The sequence below is a fragment of the Phoca vitulina genome, unplaced genomic scaffold (genome assembly GCF_004348235.1).
Source record: "Phoca vitulina isolate PV1807 unplaced genomic scaffold, GSC_HSeal_1.0 scaffold2, whole genome shotgun sequence".
Taxonomy (NCBI): Eukaryota; Metazoa; Chordata; class Mammalia; order Carnivora; family Phocidae; genus Phoca; species Phoca vitulina.
Genome location: NW_022589705.1, coordinates 81,276,213 through 81,297,216, shown reverse-complemented (window position 1 = coordinate 81,297,216; position 21,004 = coordinate 81,276,213). Strand labels below are relative to the sequence as shown.

General features: G+C 45.3%; 1 protein-coding gene across 2 annotated transcripts in view; it reads left to right on the top strand.

The window, feature by feature from the left end:
• Positions 1 to 21,004, top strand: part of ARID1A (AT-rich interaction domain 1A) — a 68,460-nt gene that overhangs the window by 24,437 nt on the left and 23,019 nt on the right. For both annotated transcript variants that reach the window (XM_032390580.1, XM_032390570.1), the window contains exons 2-4: positions 981 to 1,193; positions 2,532 to 2,984; positions 4,280 to 4,396. In XM_032390580.1, coding sequence (XP_032246471.1) covers positions 981 to 1,193; positions 2,532 to 2,984; positions 4,280 to 4,396 — 783 coding nt within the window. The remainder of the gene's footprint in view (positions 1 to 980; positions 1,194 to 2,531; positions 2,985 to 4,279; positions 4,397 to 21,004) is intronic.

Below are 21,004 nucleotides of genomic sequence, written 5' to 3'. Positions count from 1 at the left end.
TGATATTCAGGCCCAGAGTGTTAATATCTATTCCCCATTCCCAATTTAAGGTTCAGTTTTCAAGTTTTGTGTCAAGTCCAGGCCTACTCTTCAACTCGGGTGTATCTGTTTAAGGTTTTTAGAGGACCCCCCCCCCAATCAATATAGGTAGGCATCTCTGACTGGAAAACATGCTGGGCTCTGTCATATATAGCTCCAATAGGATAGAGTTATGTCAAAGTGAATGAGCTGATTGAACCTGTTGTCCCACAAAGAGCTGAAAGAAAGCTATGTTTGTAGCCAAATACTTGTGAATTATACTTTGAGTTTCCATTACTGGTGTACCTCTATATCTTGTCCTTTAAGGAGACAAAAGTTCTATCCTCCTTACACATTCAAACTCTTAGGAGATGAACTTTGCAGTTGAGATGCCCAAGGCTCTAAATTCAGAGTCAACAACTATAACTTAGCCATGTTACCCATTTAAAAGAAAGCATAAATTTAAGTGCTTGTGCCATAGTGTAAACAAGCTACAGATACGCAAGAAAAAAGATTCCACTTTTGAAAGAATGGAAGCATCTGGATGCTTATGTATTTGAATCCCCAACCACGGTATTGAAGTATTACTAGTTTTGGTGGTGTTGAACAAGATCATGACAGCACCGTCCTTTCCCAACTGAAGGGCCTTTGTTCTGATTTTCTGCACCAGAGAGTACATATATTCATTATTCCACACCTGGCCTGTCCCTTGGATCTCAAATAGTACCACACTTACAAAGTAGTACATAGCTTTCATAGTGGTATTTTCATTTCACATATGGTAAAATCAAGGTTATGAGGAAGGTTAAATGACTTGCCCAAGGATTACTGGGTCTGTACCACTACTTTTTCACAGTAACTGTTTTCCTATGTGGCATACAGACCTGTACGCTTGGGTTTATGTTCATACTGGCCAGAGGCTATCAAAGCTTCAGGTTAATGAAATGCTTTTTATTTTGTAGCCATCCAGTCCAATGGATCAGATGGGCAAGATGAGACCTCAGCCATATGGCGGGACTAACCCATACTCGCAACAACAGGGACCTTCATCAGGACCGCAGCAAGGACATGGGTACCCAGGGCAGCCATATGGGTCCCAGACCCCGCAGCGGTACCCGATGGCCATGCAGGGCCGGGCGCAGAGTGCCATGGGCAGCCTCTCTTATGCACAGCAGGTAGATGGTGACTCCAATTACCTTAACCCTTGTTGCTGTCCATGATCTGGTCTTGAGCTATAGAATCAGAATGAGTCTTTGGCATCTAAACCTCTCGAAAGGAGCACAGGCCAATGGGCTCAGTTGTCTACAGTATGCTGCTTACAAGGCCGAGGTTGTGGGCATCATCCCATGTGTGCTCGAAGAAAAACTGTTCCCTGGCCTTAGGCTGTACATATCTGTGTCCTTTGACCTGGCTGGCCTGCTTGTACCTACTGAGTAGTGATCTCCAAAGGAGGTGGGGGAAAAAAGGCAGGGGCCGGGCACCTATCCACTGCAATCAAGAAAAGCCCTTCGTGCCATGTGCCCTGGGGATGGAAAAGGCCCTTCATGTTTCCCAAGGCCTTCGACATATAGCTGTCTGATTTAAAATGAAAGATTAGGAGGGACTGGGAATAGAAGAAAAGGGGAAGATTGAACGGTAGCGATGCTAACAGTGCTGTTATAAATGTTAAGATTTCTCTCATCTCCTTTTGTCTGGCCATCTGCACCATTATCTTTTTATTGTCATTTTTTGTTTTGACAGCACTTTCTATCATTTATATTTGAGTAATACTCATACTGAAAATGGTGATGGACAGAATATAAAACCTAACTTTACTTCTAAGACTTTAAAACAAAGTATGCCCTTAAATATGGAAAATAGGATACTGTCATTCTGGGGGGTTTTTTTGGGCTTGTTTGTTTGTTTATTTTTCCAGTGAGCAGATGGAGGAGAGATGGGTGGATATTACTGGGTTGGTTGTTTTTTGTTTTTGCCTACTTACCAGATATACCCCCAGTGTCTAGAATTGAGCCTGGTACAAGTAAGCAAGTAGGCTCTTAGATATTTTTTGAATGAAAACTGAATGAAAAAGAGAACCAGAGTAGCTTAGTGATTTGCACACTGTCTGGGTTGCTAAACCCAACGTTTTTAGTCGGCTAAGCCAGGCTGCTGTTGACCATTCGTTGTGGCTAGGATACAGATTCCTAGCACTTACAAAAACAGTCTAGGCCATGATAAAGAGGAGGTTCACTGATGGAAACGGCTGCTCTCGAACTCTTGTAAATTGCCCAAATATTAAACAGTGTAAATTTTCTGTGGATGAATGCAGTCCACTTGTAAACAAACCAACTAGTAACCCAGCTGCGCTGTCCTTCCTGGCTCAGTGTAGAGAGGGATGGTAGGAAAGACTATGGGCCTTCTAATTAGGAGGCTTGGCTTGCCTGCTTCCTATACCCATCCTCAGGCTGTAGCTTCTGACAGAATACCTTCGTCCAGAAGAGTCTGTGCTAAAAGTATCCTTTCCTTCCCTACAGATTCCTCCTTACGGACAACAAGGCCCCAGTGGGTATGGTCAGCAGGGCCAGACTCCATATTACAACCAGCAAAGTCCTCACCCCCAGCAGCAGCAGCCGCCCTACTCCCAGCAGCCGCCGTCCCAGAACCCTCACGCCCAGCCTTCCTATCAGCAGCAGCCGCAGTCTCAGCCCCCACAGCTCCAGGCTTCTCAGCCTCCCTATTCCCAGCAGCCATCCCAGCCTCCACATCAGCAGTCCCCAACTCCATACCCCTCCCAGCAGTCCACCCCCCAACAGCACCCCCAGAGCCAGCCCCCTTACTCACAGCCGCAGGCACAGTCTCCCTACCAGCAGCAGCAACCTCAGCAGCCAGCCTCCTCGACGCTTTCCCAGCAGGCTGCGTACCCTCAGCCCCAGTCTCAGCAGCCACAGCAAACTGCCTATTCCCAGCAGCGCTTCCCTCCACCACAGGTAAGGTGCCTCCTGCCTCCCGCCCTTCCCTGCTTGTGACCACAGACAGCTTGGGGCATGGTGTCAGGAGAACTTTGCCATACAAATTGGGTCTCTAATGTGCACTTAAAAACCAATTAAATAAACTCTGGGTAAACATGCTAACTGGATTGATTGAACTAATAAAGCCATAACCTTCTTAACGGCATAAAAACCTGTGGCTCTTCTTACTGATGAAGAAATAGGGCAGTGGAAGGTTGCATAGACTGGTAAGAAATTAAAGATAATGGGACTGGTTTTGTTTTTGTTTTTGTTTTTGTTTTTATAAACTAGCATTCAGAACTAGAGCATCCAAGTGAGTTTGGTTTTTTTAAAAAGTTACTTTGGGAGGCTATACTATACATTCATTCCAACTGCCATTACGTTCTGCTATTGTTCAAAATATTTTGGACCCCTTCATTTGAAATTGCCATCAGAGCTGACGTCACATTCTTTAGAATATTCTCAGTGGTGGCAAGTCCCTTCATTTGTTGAAGGTGGATTTGATTTTAGGAAATAGCTAAAATTCATTTGTAGTCATGTCTGTGAACAAGGTCAGTGATAAAGCCTAAAAATAACAATTTGGGCTTTATTCTTTAAAGAACAAAAAAGGAGAAATGGCCAAGTGATGACAGGTCCACTAAAGATTCTGTGCATTGGTGGCATTATTAGAATAAATATCTCATCCCAAGGCAATGTCTTTGAAGGAAGCAATACTCATTTTAATGCATAGGTTCTAACATGAGGTTTTTTTTTTAATTAATTGGTTTCATTCCTTGATAAGCCAATGGGCTCAGTTGTGTACTGAGCCCCAGTGGGTATGGTCAGCAGGGCCAGACTCCATATTACAACCAGCAAACTTGTCATACTTTAGCATTTAACCCCAAGGAATAGCTGTCTGTGGCGATAAATGCTCAGCAGTGCTGTTCAGGGTCTTAAATCCACTACTGACATTCTTTTTTTTTCTTTTAATTAAACCAACAACTTTATTTTTAAGTTTTTATTTTAATTCCAGTTAGTTAACGTACAGTGTCATATTAGTTTCAGGTGTACAATATAGTGATTCAACCCTTTATGTCACCTGGTGCTCATTGACCTTCTTGTCTTAAGAGCCACACCTTGTGTTTTTCTGCCTTCGGATTATATTGTGCACAATTGGGCAGTTTCTTGCTCCCACCTGCCCTCTGTGAGATAGTCCTGTAGCCCTTTCACCATGAAGCAAACTTGCCTGGTTTATCAATACCAGGCCTTCACAGCATTTGTTTTTCTTATTTTAGGAGTTATCTCAAGATTCATTTGGGTCTCAGGCATCCTCAGCCCCCTCAATGACCTCCAGTAAGGGAGGGCAAGAAGATATGAACCTGAGTCTTCAGTCAAGACCCTCAAGCTTGCCTGTGAGTATTCTTGCCAACCTCTAAAAGATGATGGGGCAGAGAGGAAAGCAAAGAAAACTGGTTTCTGGTTGGATGTTTTGGTGATATGACCTAAATAAACAATGAGCTATTCCTTGAATTCAGGTTGAAAATTCTAAATATGAATTTATGGACTGACCTTGTGGAATGTCTGTTTTGGCTGGCTGCCTGGGGAATAGGTTTGGTGATCTCTATTTAGAGTTTTTTGGTTTTGTGTTTTGTTTTATTTTTTACATCTTGGGCTCGGAGGCGTGGACCCAGGTAAGGGACAGAGAAGATGAAGATATTGTAAGCACTGTCTGCTCTCCATCAAAGTTGAGAGAAGTTTCAGGGTTGTTTTGACCTTACTTTCGAGGGTTTAATTTCTAGGTTTTTGTCTTAGTATTTAGCTAGGAGGTACGATGTGGGGTGCATTCAGCATGGATTTTCCCATTGGGCATGGGCTGAGTAAAAGCAGTTTTTCTGGTCATTTTGTGTGAATAGGAGCTTTTGTCTAGTAGAGTGCTTGGTGCCCAGATGCTTGATTGCTGTTTATGGATGGACTGTATCCTGAGAAAGGCAGTACAGTCTGCTGATGAAGAGCTAGGGCTCTAGAGCCAGAGTTCCTGGGTCTGCATTTTGACTCAGCCACTAACTCTGTAGCCTTGGGCAAGTCACTTAACCTTCCCCTGCCTTCGTTTTTGCATCCGTAAAATGAACCTAAAAGTACCCACTTCACTGAGTGGTTATTAACATGAGATAGGTTAAAATAGATTGCTCATGCATTGTGGGCACTCCATAAATGTCAGAGATTCTCATCATCATCTCAGAGGGCATAGGGACTCTACTTGATACCTGAGAGACAGCACCAACTAGTTAATAGACTGGTTCTGGGAACATTTACCCCTAGTCTTAGCTCTGGTTATATGTGAGCAAGTCAGGCTCTGAAAATTAATCTGCTGGGCACAGGAATAAAATGGGCTGCTCTAAAATCTAGTAAGACCGTTGGTAGCAAACCCTCCATTACAAATCCTGCTTCAGTTAGTAAATAGAAATAGAAATTCAGCCATACATGTCTAGATAAAAAAGTCTTTTGAAAAAAAAAAATTTTTTTTTTAAATTTAATTTATTTATTTGACAGAGAGAGACACAGCGAGAGAGGGAACACAAGCAGGGGGAGTGGGAGTGGGAGGGGGAGAAGCAGGCTGCTTGCGGAGCAGGGAGCCCAGTACGGGGCTTGATCCCAGGACCCTGGGATCATGACCTGAGCTGAAGGCAGACGCTTAATGACTGACCCACCCAGGGACCCCTCTTTTGAAATTTTTATTCTCTGATTTGAAGGCTATCTCTTCAGTTATTTTGACTTGGGAGAAAATCGTCTCTGGATCTTTAAGGAATAGGTAGGAGGCAGGAACTCTCTTCATCACGAAGCCTCTCCTGGCTTCCCCTGAAGATCTCTGAGCCATGACCTGCGTAGGGCAAGGTTTCCAGAGTCCCTCAGTACCATTGTGCAGGCATCCCAGGCCAGAATGAATAGCCACTGTCAGATAGGACCCCCGAGACTGTTGACTTTCTCAGTTGAGGAACTGGGTGAGGATGTGTCTGAATAAGGCAATCCTTCTTTGTTCCCTTTTCATTAATGACTGTTGCAATCCTTTTCTGCATCCCAAACTTCACTGGGATGTGGTTTTTTTTTTAAGATTTTATTTATTTATTTGACAGAGAGAGACACAGTGAGAGAGGCAACACAAGCAGGGGGAGTGGGAGAGGGAGAAGCAGGCTCCCCGCGGAGCAGGGAGCCCGATGCGGGGCTCGATCCCAGGACCCTGGGATCATGACCTGAGCCGAAGGCAGACGCTTAACCGACTGAGCCACCCAGGCGCCCCTGGGATGTGTTTTTTAACTTGATTCAGCCAGAGATGTAGAACTACTCCCTCGTCATCTGTGGTCTGTCGCTAAATCTGGGTGAGGTGCTGCCGTGGCAAGAAACCAGATTAGCGGATTTGTGCCGGTGCTTTAAGTTGCTCCCCATCACAAAGTGTCTGCTTGCTCCTGGTAGTCTTCCAGCAGAACTGTATTTGTTATTTTTCAGTCCTGAGAAGCCTAGCATACAAACACATTGCATGTCTTCTAAGGGTTGAGAGCCTTGTGCTGTCAAATCCAGAGCTTCTGACTTGACCCGCCGAAGTGAAGGGCCTGGCACCCTCGTGGGCCCAGGGCGGGATTGTTCCTGGGCAGCCTGTCACAGGGAGCGTCCCCAAGCTCAGGCTTCTACTATAGATTCGTCCAAATGGGGCATTTGCTCTGTGGTAGAAGCTCTATGTGGGAGGTAAGCTGGCTGGGTTACTGGCATCTTGTTTGTTGAATTGCTTTTTATCCCTCTGCTATTTGGACTAAGAAACAAAAAGTGGTTATTCTTTGAAATTTTGGTTTGATGCCAGATTTGCCTAGCCAGGCTGGGAAATGGTCACATTTGAAGAAAGGAAAAGTCGGGATTCCCTAGGAGGGGCCCACTCTTCTGAAGCAGTTGTGTCAAGGGATCCTAGGTTTGCTGGTGTATTCCTTCACTCAGCAGATGTTTATGGGGCACCTCTTCGTGTTTGGCTCCAGAACAGAAGCTAGGCTGACTGGAGGACAGCCTCCAGTTTTCCACATCCTCCTCTTCGCTCATTCACCTTACCCACTTAGCCCTAAGGGCTTTATGATTGTGACCCTTGATTTATTTATTTATTTATTTATTTTTTTTTTTTTTTTTTAAAGATTTTATTTATTTATTTGAGAGAGAGAGAACACATGAGAGGGGATAGGGTCAGAGGACGAAGCAGACTCCCTGCCGAGCAGGGAGCCCGATGCGGGACTCGATCCAGGGACTCCAGGGTCATGACCTGAGCTGAAGGCAGCCGCTTAACCAACTGAGCCACCCAGGCGCCCGTGACCCTTGATTTAAAGACTTATTATGGTTTCTGATCCTGATCATTACAAAAATTAGATTTTGAGGAGTTTTTGCTCAGCTATTAATGCCAAACCATTTAGTTGCTATTATCCTGATTATGTTATCCCTCTACTTAAAACCTCTCAACTATTTTTCATTAATCTTAGAATAAAATCCAAAATCCTTAATATTATGTAGGCTGCCCCCCATTTCTGAATGGTCTGGAATGAGGCCTGAGACTTTGCATTTCTAACAAATTTCTCGGTGCTGCTGGTGCTGCTGGGCCAGGATGGCACTGTGAGAACCTCTACTTCATCCTTTTTTGCCCTTTGCCTTGTTATTACAACTTTGTCTCAGTTTTTTAAGGCCCCATGCTTTTTTCTGCTTCTAGGCCTCTGCACAGACCCTTCCCTTTGCCTAATACACGTTTCCTCCTAACTCCTCTTGTTCGTATTTCAGACTACATCTTCAAGATTATTTCCTCAGAAAACTTCTTCTTAATCAAAGGTCAAAACTCAGCTTAAGTAATGTCTATGATGCCCTCACTGACTAAAGTCAGTTTTTATTTCAACAACAACAACAACAAAAAACCCTGCAGTATTTAAGACATATTAAAAGGTATAAAGAATGATTCAGTGCCTGAGGACCCATCTTTAGAAAGCAAACCTTGGTAACATAGGTAAAAGCACCTTATATAGCCCTCGGGGATCACTTCCCCATCCTTATACCAGGAGAAACACTATCCTATATCTGAGGTTTCTTTGCTTCACATCACCAGAGCAATTTGCTGATACCTCTACGCTTGGGTCTCTTCCACTTGATGGTAAGCTTCTGGAGGGCAGGCACTGTGTTGCTGACCTTTTTGCCCCTAACATCTATTACATGATGCCCCAGACCAGTGGTTTTCTACCTTGGCTGCATGTTAGAATTACCTGGGGAGCAAATATTCTTTAAAAACCAATGGCTGAGGTTCACAGAGTTCTGAATTGTTTGGGGTTGATGAGGCTTGGTCTTTGCTATGGTTAGAAGCTGCCCCTGGTGATTCTGATTTGGAGCCCTGGTAGAGATCCACTAATCCAAACATGCACCCATGTGTTTTGTCAGTATTTATCTCAAATGTAATTTCAATTACTTATTTAACACAAGCTCAGTGAGGACTGACTGACTGTGTCTTGCTCATGGCCATCATAGTGCCTGGCATAAGGTAGGCTCCAATTCAGTGAACGAATGAACCTGAGCAGTATTTATTACATTGTTCATTCAGAAAGTGTATGTCTGACAGGGGACAGCTTGACCATATTGTAAGATTGTTGTTTTCCACTTCGAGGGCAAGGCAGGTATCACAGCCTGTTATGGGAAGGCCTAAACTCCATTTTAGAAGATGGATTAATTTATTTGTGCTTCCTGACAGTGGCCTTAAGAAGAAGTGAGGTTAGGGTTTGTCATCTATCTTGTAGAATAGCTACTACTTCACCTTATGGTAAGAAGGTTCTTGTAAGGGATGGGTAAGCAGATCTCTAGGTGTTTCATTAAGTCTTTAATTTCCTTTAGTTTGGAGTGAAATCTTTAAGGGTCTCATCTGAAAATTGGTATCTGACTTTTGATTATAATCATTTCTGGGAATGACTTGGAGTTACATCTTTAAAAGCTTCTGTTTAAGTGATTCATTCAAGTGTATGTGGTTTCCCTAGAATAATGAATGCTTCCCAATTTTTTTCTTACTGAGGCACATTTGTAAATTTATGTTATAATCTGAAAGTGTACTTGGGATAGAGTTTCCATTCAGTGGTGGAAAATAGATACAGGATTGAAAGCTCAGCTCTGGAAAGGTTAAGTAGATCAGTGCTTCTCAAACTTTAGCATGCACTGAGAATCATCTGGAGATTAATTAAAACAAAGATTACTGGGGCGCCTGGGTGGCTCAGTCGGTTAAGCGGCTGCCTTTGGCTCGGGTCATGATCTCAGGGTCCTGGGATTGAGCCCTCCATCGTTGTCAGGTTCCCCGCTCCGTGGGGAGTCTGCTTATGTTTCTCTCTCTTTCTCTGACTCTCAAATAAATAAATAGGTCTTTTTAAAAAAATCTGGCAAGTTAACATTACTGCTTTAAAAACCTGGCTACCTGTTGCCAGTGGGTTTAAGCCCAAGTGTGACACAAGTTCTTTTGTGATCTGGAGGATAAGGATATTAAAAAAAAAAAAGGTGGATAAGTTTCCTGTCCCTCGAGTAAAAGCTAGTACACTGTTTGCTGTGGGTATTCTATAGAAGGCAGACAGGCATTAGACAAGGGTTAGACTTTGATGACTTCTGAGGTAGCCTGTGATTTGAATATGACATGGTTGCTGCCCTCAAGTATTCTTCTTTGTTTCATTAGTAAAACAGGTAGAAGAATGTATGCCTGATTGTTACAATGGGTGCTTTCCTAGTTTGGTGAAGTCGGTGATTATTTATGTCTAAATAGTTGAGGGAAAACATGGCAGAAGTTTAGAATGACCTAGATATGGACATACTTGGGTGGTTGGAAAGGAAAAGTATAGCCAGGGGTGGGGTATAGTATAGATGCTGCTGGGGGACTGGTCAGGATCAGGCTTCTAGGGCGTGGGGAGTAACAGGAAGGAAAGCTAGATTACAGGGGTTAGGGCCCTGGTGGGCCAAGTAAGCCATTTGAATTTGATCTTAGAGGCCTGCAAATATGCTATTAGAGCAGTAACGTGATAAAACTAATGTTTAAAAAATAATCCATTCGTGTATAGTGTGGTTTGAAAAGGGGAGAGTCTGGAAGCAAGGGGAGAAGTTAAACTGTTGAAATAATTCTGGCGAGAGGTGTGGAGTTGTACTCCTCTGTGTCATTTGCATAGCCAACTAGGCCCAGTTCTGAGCTGTGCAAGAAAGATTCTGTAGAACTGAGAGAAAGTGGGTAGAAAATTTAATGATCTTGAAGGGGGGTGGGGAGAAAGAGAGATCTCATTGACAGAAATAGAAAGGCTAATAGGAAAACTCATTTTTGGGGAAAAGTTAAGTTCCATGTAGTGAAATGTTTAAAAACAAATGCTTAGCTCCTAGTTGGAGACAGGAGCTGCAACTTGAGTAAGAGCTGAGTCTGGGTTGAGTCGGAGAGTGGTCTGTGGAGTGATTCATAGTTAAACCGCGGAATGAAGGAGGCCTCCCAGGCCGTGGCTTATGGAGGGAGGAGCCAGTGGGAGCCCTTGACAGCCTGTAGGCGTCAGGTGGAAGTGCCCAGCAGATAGCTGGTGAGCTTGGAGGAGGACCAGGATTGTGTCCTGTTTGTGGAAGCCCAGTGTGTTGGGGTGATGGTCCACATCACATTTATATTTCAAAGAATATAAAGTTGGATTTGTCAGAAAGCAGGTTATGGCGTTCCTTTTTACGTGTGGAGAGGACCTGATTTCTGAGGGCTGGAGCAAAGGAAATGAGCAAGGGAAAGGTGTAAAGGTAAAGAACATTCTTGAAAGGCATTGAAGGGAGGGGGCAGCTGAATCAGCCCAAATTCCTCCGCTTCATCTGAAGACCCGCATGTGTATAAGGCAGGTAGATAGAAGAGTGAAGATGCTGGCAGAATGTTAGGAGGGTATAAACAGACTTATCTTTCAGGAGTTGTGAAAGAAAGGAATCAAGGGCACTCACTGGGTTAGCTCACAAAGGACACTGTACCCTTGACTGGAAAAGTCAGAGAGGCTGCTGTTGAAGAGCTGCATCATACTTGTTTCTTCTGGTTAGTGTAAGAGTGGAGGTCGTTGATGCTGGGAATGAGGTAGAGAATAGGATTAGGATTCTTCATGTCTATTGAATTATCTACAGATTTTTTTTTATTATTGTTAAAGATTTTATTTATTTATTTGACAGAGAGACACAGCGAGAGAGGGAACACAAGCAGGGGGAGTAGAAGAGGGAGAAGCAGGCTTCCTTCAGAGCAGGGAGCCTGATGCGGGGCTCGATCCCAGGACACCTGAGCCGAAAGCAGACGCTTAACGACTGAGCCACCAGGCGCCCCGGATTTTTTTTTTTAATCACTTGGGTTTCCAAGCCCTTCTTTAGATTTCACTTAATAACAATGTAGCTAATTATTAGCACTCATGTTTTACTACTGTGATGTTCTCAGACCCTGAGAACTTGGGTTCCAGTGATCTGGAAAGAGGAAATGGGAGGGAACTATGTTGTTCCTGTAGAATCCAAATCTTAAGAGGGCAGGAGAGTGAGGCCAGGAACAGAGCTTACAGGCAACACCAATCCTCCTAGAAGAGCAGGAATTGAAATATACTAAGTGACCACTCCTTTTTTATATTAGAAGAAACTAAGGGTCAGAATCAGGATTTGAATCCAGCTCTCTCTCATATTTCAGACGAAATACTTCCTCTAGCATCCCACCCAGCAGAAGAAAGACAATCTGATCCTCTCTTCAAGTTCAGCCAAAAGCCTCAACCCCTTTGCCATTTAATATTTACCAGACTTGGGCGCCTGGGTGGCTCAGTCGTTAAGCATCTGCCTTCGGCTCAGGTCATGATTCCAGGGTCCTGGGATGGAGCCCCACATCGGGCTCCCTTGCTCAGCGGGAAGCCTGCTTCTCCCTCTACCACCCCCTCTGCTTGTGTTCCTGCTCTCGCTCTCTCTCTGTCAAATAAATAAATAAAATCTTAAAAAAAAAAAAATTTACCAGACTTGTCCTGAAAGGATTTCCATTTCACTTTTGTCTTCCCAGGCCTTCTCGTCATGGAGGCACAGATGAGTTGTGAAAAGGACAGCTGCAGTACAGGGAAGGGTGGGAGAGGGAATGTGTCCAAATGATAGGTCAGGTCTGCTGGAAGAACTGACCAACTAGGGAATCCCCTCAAAAAGTGGAAAGTTGACTAGAGTTTGGTTCTTTGGTTCCCCTTGAGTTGGACAGGAGCAAGTCCTGTTCTGTGCCTTTCTTCTTAAAGCACAGTGTCCTGATTAATGCCAATGTTAATCAAGTAGAGCCTTGCTACTGAAAAAATGTGGTCTGTTATCTAGCAGCATGGACATCACCTGGGAATTGTCTTAGAAATGCAGGTTCTTGGGTCCCACCCAGCTTTATTGAATCCAACACTGTTAACAAGATCCCCAGGTGATTCATTTGCCTAATGGTTTAGAAGCAAGGAGTTAGGGGCGCCTGGGTGGCTCAGTCGTTAAGCGTCTGCCTTCGGCTCGGGTCATGATCCCCGGGTCCTGGGATCGAGCCCCACATCAGGCTCCCTGCTCTGCGGGAAGCCTGCTTCTCCCTCTCCCACTCCCCCTGCTTGTGTTCCCTCTCTCTCTGTGTCTCTCTCTGTCAAATAAATAAAATCTTAAAAAAAAAAGAAGCAAGGAGTTAGACCCTGAGAATGGAGAGTAAAATTTTCAAATGAAATATCAAGCTGGGGACTTTGGAATACAATGAGTTTTACTGTGTCTGGTAATGTTTAAATAATCTCTGAGTGTGGGGGATGGGAGTCGGAGACCACCACCACTTGTTTTGTGGTGCTTTAGGGGCCCTGGTTCCCCATGCGTACAGGCCAGACCCCACTGTGGGGCCATCTGCAGCTCCCAGCAGACCTGTGCAGCCTCATCTCCAGCTGCCTGGGTGTGCCTCAAGCTCCTCACAACCCCCAGTCCTTCCTGCCATTGTCTTCGTGCCAAAGATGTCTGCCCATCTACCTTCCCGCTCTCTTAATGCCCAGCAAACTCCTACTTTGGCTTCAAAACCTAGCTGAAATACTTTCTCTGGGACTTCCCCAGTTTCTTCATGTTGGCCTGGCATTATGCAGGCGCCTCTGCTTGCGCATGAGGTCTGCATCTAGCACCTGGGCCAGGCAGCTGGCTACTCAGTAAACTTGTGCTGAGCAGCCCCAGGTTCTTGCTGCCCACCTGAGCTTGGAGGCCAGCTTTTTGTTGTGTAGGTTTACTGGGGGGAGTGATAGAAATCCTCTGAAGGCTTAAAAAATTGGAATGCTTGAAGGATTTAAATTTTACACTGTGTTGCCTTTTGTCACATTTCATGGTAAAAGGAAACAGGCCAACAGTTTTTGCCTAGGCTTTTGATGGCTTATTTTCAAGGGGCTAACAAAAATGCCACTAGCAATTTTGGTACTCAGAGAAGCTGGGCCTTTCTGAGCTTGGTGACCTGTTTTCTTTATATCTGACTGTGTATCTGTGCTTGCTCCCCTTGAATGTAGCCCAGGTGCTCTCAAAAAGTCTCAGAAAGGAAATCCCCACCCCCTCTGTCATATCTGCCCAGACTGTACTTTGTGCAAGTAGCCGTCCCTTCTCGAGAACGCTGGTTCTCTGGCGGGGCTAGCCAATCCGCTTCTCCGTCTTAGTCACGCTGCTCCGGCCCTGATACCGCCTGGTGCCTGCTGGGGCCCGTGCTGCTAGCGCGCAGTACTGTATGCTTGTTCCTGGGCCCATTTCCTGTTTCTATTCTAGTCACTGGTGGCTCAGCTCTGCTTCCTGCCTGTGTGTCTCACACAGATTCCTCTTGCTAGAACCTTTTGTTTTCTTCAGAACAACTTCAGTCTGAAAACGAACAGAGCCTTACTTCTGGTGTGATGGCTCCTGGGGTCAGTTAGCTCTTCTGAGGACTGGCAGGAAGTACCTCCTTCCCACCAAGCAAACCATACACCCCTTGGATTTGACCTTGTTCTTCAGTTTGTCCCCAGCCCTGCTACAGGAAGCTGGTGGCTCGTTGCTCAGACCAGAGATTGCCATAAGACGAAGAGCTGGGATCTTTTGCAGCCAAACCTGTCCTCACTCCTCAGCTGCGCAGGGTTGTCAGGACTGGTTCTTTTTCACCTGGAACTTATAAACATATTTCTTGCTGCTGCGGAAGATACTTGGTACCCTTTCTAGCCCAAACCTCCCTAAAGTCCAGAGAATACATATATGGGGTTGGGCAGGTAATGCTATCCTCAGCAGAGTAAAAGCTTGCAGAGAGTATAGAGATGGAAAGAAAGCATGTGCTGACTCAGCCTTCTGTCCTGTGTGAGCAGTTCAGCCCCCCCACCCCCACTCTGGGGTTAGAGTGGGAGGGAGAAAGTACAGAGAGGTGTAAAAAAGCGAAGAAGTAAAGAAGCTTGTTCTGGACAAATGTATTTTTTTTTTTTTTTTTTTAAGATTTTATTTATTTATTTGAGAGAGAGAATGAGATAGAGAGAGAGAGCATGAGGGGGGAGGGTCAGAGGGAGAAGCAGACTCCCTGCTGATAGCAGGGAGCCCGATGCGGGACTCGATCCTGGGACTCCAGGATCATGACCTGAGCCGAAGGCAGTCGCTTAACCAACTGAGCCACCCAGGTGCCCCTGGACGAATGTATTTTAAAGTTCTAAGACTCCTCCATCTTGCCCATTTTCCCCAGAAGATGCTATCTTGGCAGAGAATATGCCTTGTAAATAACTGTTCTCGTCTCTCCTTCACAACCATTCTTTTGGGATCATCTGATAATCCTGTGTCAGATGGAGTGGTTTCTACAGGTATGTTTAATAGAGAGGGATTTAATATAGGGATTTGGGCTTAACAAATTTGCTAGAAAGGTTGAGGAAGCATGCTCTAGGCTTGTCCTTCAGGAGCAGGACCTAAAACTAGATTTGACCCACCAGGGAAACTCCTACCTTTGAGCCACTATCATATTAATTGCTCTAAATCTGCTATCCAGGGATCAGTAAGCTAGACTCAAGAAGGAGCGGCTGCTGCCACCAGAACCAGCGCCCAGTTTACTGGAAGAGGAAGCCAGAATGCTGTTGCAGGAACAAGTGAAGGAGACAGAAATATGGTCTCTGCCATACTTTGATCTAATCTTGAGTTTGCTTCTAATTAGTAGAACCTGAATTGTATCTAAACCCATTCACAAGGGATTCTGGGAAACGTGGTTTTTAGCTTTTTAACCTCTACAATTAAGAAAAGAGCAGAATGGAGACAGCATGAGCTGGTCCATAGAATGTTCACTACACTAACAAAAACATTACACCCCTCCCCCTTACCCCCCAACCCCCTAACCTTACATATGAGGAACCTAAGACCCAGAAAGGGTAAAGGAGGACTTGCCCAAGTCATTAGGTAAACGAGAACATTTGGTTCCCTGACTTCCAGTCCAGTGCTTTTACTATTAGGACCAACTCCTATAAAGGATCAGTAAAAAGCTCCTTTAAGAGAAAGAAGAATGCCATATTCTCTTCTGGAGAGAAGGAAGAGTTATATAGAGATGTGGGGCTGAGATTTCTAGGCAAAGGTAGTGATACTGTAGTTTCTGGATTTAGGTCTACTCTCCAGGAAGATGTAGAAAATACTCTGGAAGGAAGAAACCTCAAAAACTAGAATTTCTTGAAATTCCTGAGTCAACGTATGGATGAACTCAGTTGCCTTGGTGACCATGGCTTTCTTCCACCACCACGCTCCACCCCACTTCCCTTTCTCTCCTATTGGTGCTTTTTTTTTTTTTTTTAAGATTTTATTCGAGAGAGAGAGAGAGAGAGCAAGCGAGCATGAGCAGAAGAAGGGGCGGAGGGAGAGGGAGAAGCAGACTCCCTGCTGAGCAGGGAGCCCAATGTGGGGCTCAATCCCAGGACCCCGGGATCACGACCTGAGCTGAAGGCAGATGCTTAACTGACTGAGCTACCCAGGTGCCCCCCTGTTGGTGCTTTTATAACCTGCAAAGCTGTTTGGGAGATTACCTCAGTGAAGTACATGCCCTGGCTTCTGCCATTGTCCTTCTCCAAAAAGACCCAACAAAATCAGAAAGCCAGGCCCCAGATGTGTGATGGCCAAGCTGTGTCTCATCTGTCCTAGGGGGCTAGAGGGGTGTTGGGCTTTTTGAACAAGAAATAAACCAAGCCCTCCTAGAAATACTATCCTTCAGAAACCACTAGGGCCGCCCTACACAAGAGTGAGAATCTGTTCCACCAAACTTGGTCCAGAGGGGAGGACCCCTGGGTATGGAGCTATGTTAACATACCTGATAAATCAAGCATAGAATTAGTTCTGTTGTCTTTTTTCCATGTTTCTAAGATATTTGGCATTCAATCTTTGGGGACCAGTGCTTGCTCTCTTGCGCCATCCACTTCCACAGCCTGACCCTTTTCCATCTTCCCCACTTGGTGTCAGCATGGAATTGGCTGGTATTGTGACATAGTCTCTGATTGCCATAGGGTGGAGCTCACCTGCAAGCGGCTTGCTTGCTTCCCATTTGACCTTTCCCAAGGAAGCTAAGAAGCCATGCCTTGTTGAAAGTGGAAACTGAGAGTTGAAGGCTCAAAATGAGAGTCGGCAAACCTGTCCCTTAAGGCCAGCTTTGATGTGGGAGGAATACTGAATATTGTTTACAGAGATAAGTGAAGGTAATTTCCTTACATTCTGGGGAAGGTAGGAGAAAGATCAAGTTCCAAATAAACGGAATCAGTGTTCAGAGGAACTGTTATTAAAAATATTTGGTCATTTTCCCCTCATCTTCTACTTTCAGAACTTGACTATGTCTTCCCTGTGTTCAGAGTTGTTCTTCTGGTTTTAAGGCCTTTGGGGTTGATGGCTGTCTATTCTGGTTTAAGATGCTATTCAGTCCAGGGGCGCCTGGGTGGCTCATTCGTTAAGTGTCTGCCTTCAGCTCAGGTCATGATCCCGGGGTCCTGGGATCAAGCCCCGCATCGGGCTCCCTGCTCAGCGGGAAGCCTGCTTCTCCCTCTCCCACTCCCCCTGCTTGTGTTCCCTCTCTCACTGTGTGTCTCTCTCTCTGTCAAATAAATAATAAATAAAATCTTAAAAAAAAAAAAAAAAAAGATGCTGTTCAGTCCCTACTGTCAGATCTGTTTGTTGTATACCTTCCCCAAATCTTTGGATTTTATCTAGACCAGTAGGCCATGGTAGGGAAGACCACTGGCAAATAACATATTTAGGGGTTTAAATACCAACCCAAGGAGGCCATTGAGCTCCCTAGACCTTGGTCTAAGCTGTGTTCAGCACAGTGCCAACCTTTCCTTCCCCAGTTGTGCATGTTGTATCCTTGCTTGCTTTCTGGTTGCCTATAATTCTGAGGGACAGCTAGATGAGGTGGAAGCCTAAGGCCACACTCCCTCTCCCTTACACTTCTCATATCTAGAACTCTGCCGCCTTTTCTGTGTTTCTTTCCTCTCCCCTTTTTCCCCGTCCTCTTTGCTCAAGTTCTAGGATTTCAGCTGATGATCATGGTGGAACAAGGTCTATGTGGTTGGCTTTCCTAACAGGAAATGCTTAACTTGGGGAAAAGTAGGGAGTTCCTAACTTCTTTGCTTTCTCAAGCTTTACAGTGCTTGTTTCCTGCTGGGATTAGAACAGCCCTTTTCCATAAATATGCACTGTTCTTGACTGCTCTAACTCAGGCCCAGCTCTGACCCAGTTTCATTTTTTTCAGATTTGAGTCTGTTAGCTAGTGACCCTTAAAACACTGTACATTTTTGGCCAAGAGGTGGTTTCTGACTAGATAAGACATTTCTCTCCTGGCCCAAGTGAGAAGCCTTTGCAGGGGAGGGGTGTGTGTCCAAGGCTGGTCAGGTAGGTAACATGGTATTTTTACAGGCCTGGTGGGGACTGTGGCAAACTGAAAAACAAGGTTTCAACTGATTGCTACACTGTGGGGAGTTCTAGGATCTATTTTTTTCACGAATTGGGAAATTGGAGTTTTTAATGTAAAATCTCAGAATTATTAGAAGGGTCTGTATGGGAGTGTTGTTCAGTGGGTTAAAAGGTTCTCTGGCACTTGTGGGTCTGTCTCTGCAGCTTCGTGTGGACTGCCCATGTAGCTTGGGCTCCCTTGGAGCTGGTATTTAGAATTTTCTGAGGGTGGGGGCCAGCTGTGGGGAGAGACATCTACCCATTGTCGACTCTGCTTGTGTTTGGTGTTTGTTTTATTGGTTTGGGGAGGGGGAAGTGCAGGGGAGATGTTGAGCAGAAGCACTCAATGTGATTAAACCTCTAGCCGAGCAGATCTGTGGGAGCAGAATATCGACCCCTGGAAAATCAATGGTGCTGCAGTGGCCAAGCTGCTGTTTGCAGGGGCTCCCACCGCAGGAGTGCAGGCAGCCCCACAGTCTTTCTTCTCCCCTTTCTCACCTCAGAAACGCCCTCGGCCCCCACCCAAAGGGGCAGACCTACCTCAAGAGATTTTGCTGAGGTGGATTAGAACAGCGGGTTCTTATATTTTTGTAATTAGATTGAAATTTCTCCAGTGACACAGAGCCCCGCCTCCCAACAGCCTCCTTTCCAGACGTTCCTTCCCTGCACTGCAGTTCCATCAAGTGCTCTTACCCAAGTGGCCGGGGCCTATTCGGGGTTGTACTTTGCAGTTTTAGACAGGAGAGTTCATTCCCTTGATGCCAGCACTCAAGAGTCCCTCCCTCCATGTGGAGGTCTAGAGCTCAGGTATGGGATTATGGTGGGGGATCAAGGTTAAAGGAAAGAGAGAAAACTAACAGAGATTGGGTCTACAGAGGATGCTTTTGAGTAGATTATTCACTGAGTAGCTTCTCAAACATGTTGTCTTTTGTGTCCCTGGCATTTTTCTGGTCACTAATAAAGTAGGAGGATCTAGCCTGGTCCTGCTGTGGTCCCACAGGCAGATTCAGCACAGTGCCATCAGTCCTGCCACAGCCGGTCCAAGCATTGCCTCTGGGGTGAGGGTGAAGGGCCAGGGAAGTTGTGCTGACTGTTGAGGCTTTGCCCCTCCAAAGCTGTTCTGGTCTTTGAAGTCTCCAAGGCAAAAAATGATTTTAGTCTATAGCACCTATAGCTCGACTTCAGGTAATTGGCCTTCCTACCCAGTTCTCTTCAGTGACTGGGAAATGGGCCACGCTGCTGTGTTAGAGGAGGGCTCTGGTGCCTTTCCCCCATCCCCACCCCGGGTGGGTCACACCTGTGGGCAGGGGGTTGAAGCTTGTTTGGCCTCTGCCCCCCAGAAGGGAGCTTCCCCACCTTAGAGTTTGGGGAATGGGGCCCCTAAACAAAGCCTAATTGTCCTGCAGTTAGGAGGGTGACTGCAGGGCTGGGTGAGGGTTTGAAATCGCCTGAGATGAGGCCATCTAGAGGCCACGGGTGTTTTGACTTCTCTCTCTGGGCCACACCCCTGTGCCTGATAATAGGGGTAGAGTACATTCAGTATGAATACCAGCAGAGATCAGATACCAGCCTACATGGGACTTAGCTTCCTGAGGGTCTCCCTAGATTCTGAGTCACTCTCTACTTCCCCCCCGCACAACTCCCTGCACATTAAGTACCCTTCTAAAGACCCAGAGGTGAGAAAAAGTACTATACCATTTAGTGTAACAAAAGTAAGTTTAAATTGAGAATTATAGATGAAAGGGCTGATTTGAAATAAACCACGAGAGAAGGTTTAGAAAGGAAGAATGGTTTATAGGAAAAGCGACTAGGCAAGAGGGGAGTGTGTAGCATTTGTAGACTTGTAGTTAAATTATCTAGTTTTAGTCTTTCCTCTACAGAGCCAAGCAAGGCCTAGTGAGGTTAACTTGTTAGAGCCATGGAAGTAGTCCCTCAACATGTCCAGAGGCAGGTTGTGGCCGGGCTTCCAGGCTTTGTTTGGAGCATGGAACCTAGCTTCTGATAGTGGCAAACTTCCACCTTACAGTAGAAAGAGCGCAAGCTCTGGAATCAGAGGAATGTGGGTTTGAACTCAAGTTCTTCTATGTAATAGCTCTCTGTCCTTGGGCACGTCATTCAACTTCTGAGCTCTTGCTTTGGTAAAACGGGGAAGATAACTGCATCTAAAAGATGGTTGTGAGAATTAAATGTAAGCCAGCCATGTACCTGAGGGCTAAGCACATGAGAGTCACATATTTGTGTTTGTTCTGCTTCCCTTCAAGAGGGAGGTACAAAGAGACTTCTTTTATTCTGCTTTCCAGCATCCTTTGAATTTGGAGATTTGGTCTCCCTGTGTTTTATTTATGAATTCTGACATGTATATATAAGAGATTTCCTCTTGGAGGTGGGCCTCTGAAAAGCATTCTGGAGACCAGAAGAGTCCTGACCCTTCTTTACTGTGCATCCCCCATCAAGCAACCAGAAAGTACCAGGAAGAAATGACCCATTATCCCCAGAACAATAACCTATTGTTGAAAAAGAGAAGAGGGAGTTTGGTTAGGGGTTTTTGGAAACTTGGGGTAGGGGTTAGGAAATCAAGTTCTCTTGCCTTTCCCAGAGCAGTTTCTGCTATTCCAAACAGTGGGTGTAGTTCAAGCAGGAGATGGTGTTTGGTCCTAAGCTAGAAAGATGGTGCCGTCTTCTGTGTCTTTCCTTTTCCCTTCTCAGCCACCTGCTTAGCCCCTGACTCGAAAGTACCACCAGTAGTAAGAGGCAGCCTGTTCTGTGTATTGATTTGTTCTTGGCATTTCAGCCAGCACGAGCTAGCCTGCTCTCTGGGCAGAGATGGCAGCTCATCTGTTGGGCTGTGACCACTCATCAGAGTTCTGTAACTCCGGAGTCAGATCACCCTTTCTTCCATTTAGCAAAGATTGTGGAAAAGAGAACCTACGAATGAAACTTTATTGTACTGAATATTTTTTAGAAGTATTTGGTAGAGGTAGCCTCTTCTCCCCTGATCCTTGACAAATAAGTTGCTTAAGGAAGTCTTTATGAAAAACCAGGTCTCCCCAAAACTTATTTGCCTTAAGTAGTTCCTATGTAATACTCCTTTT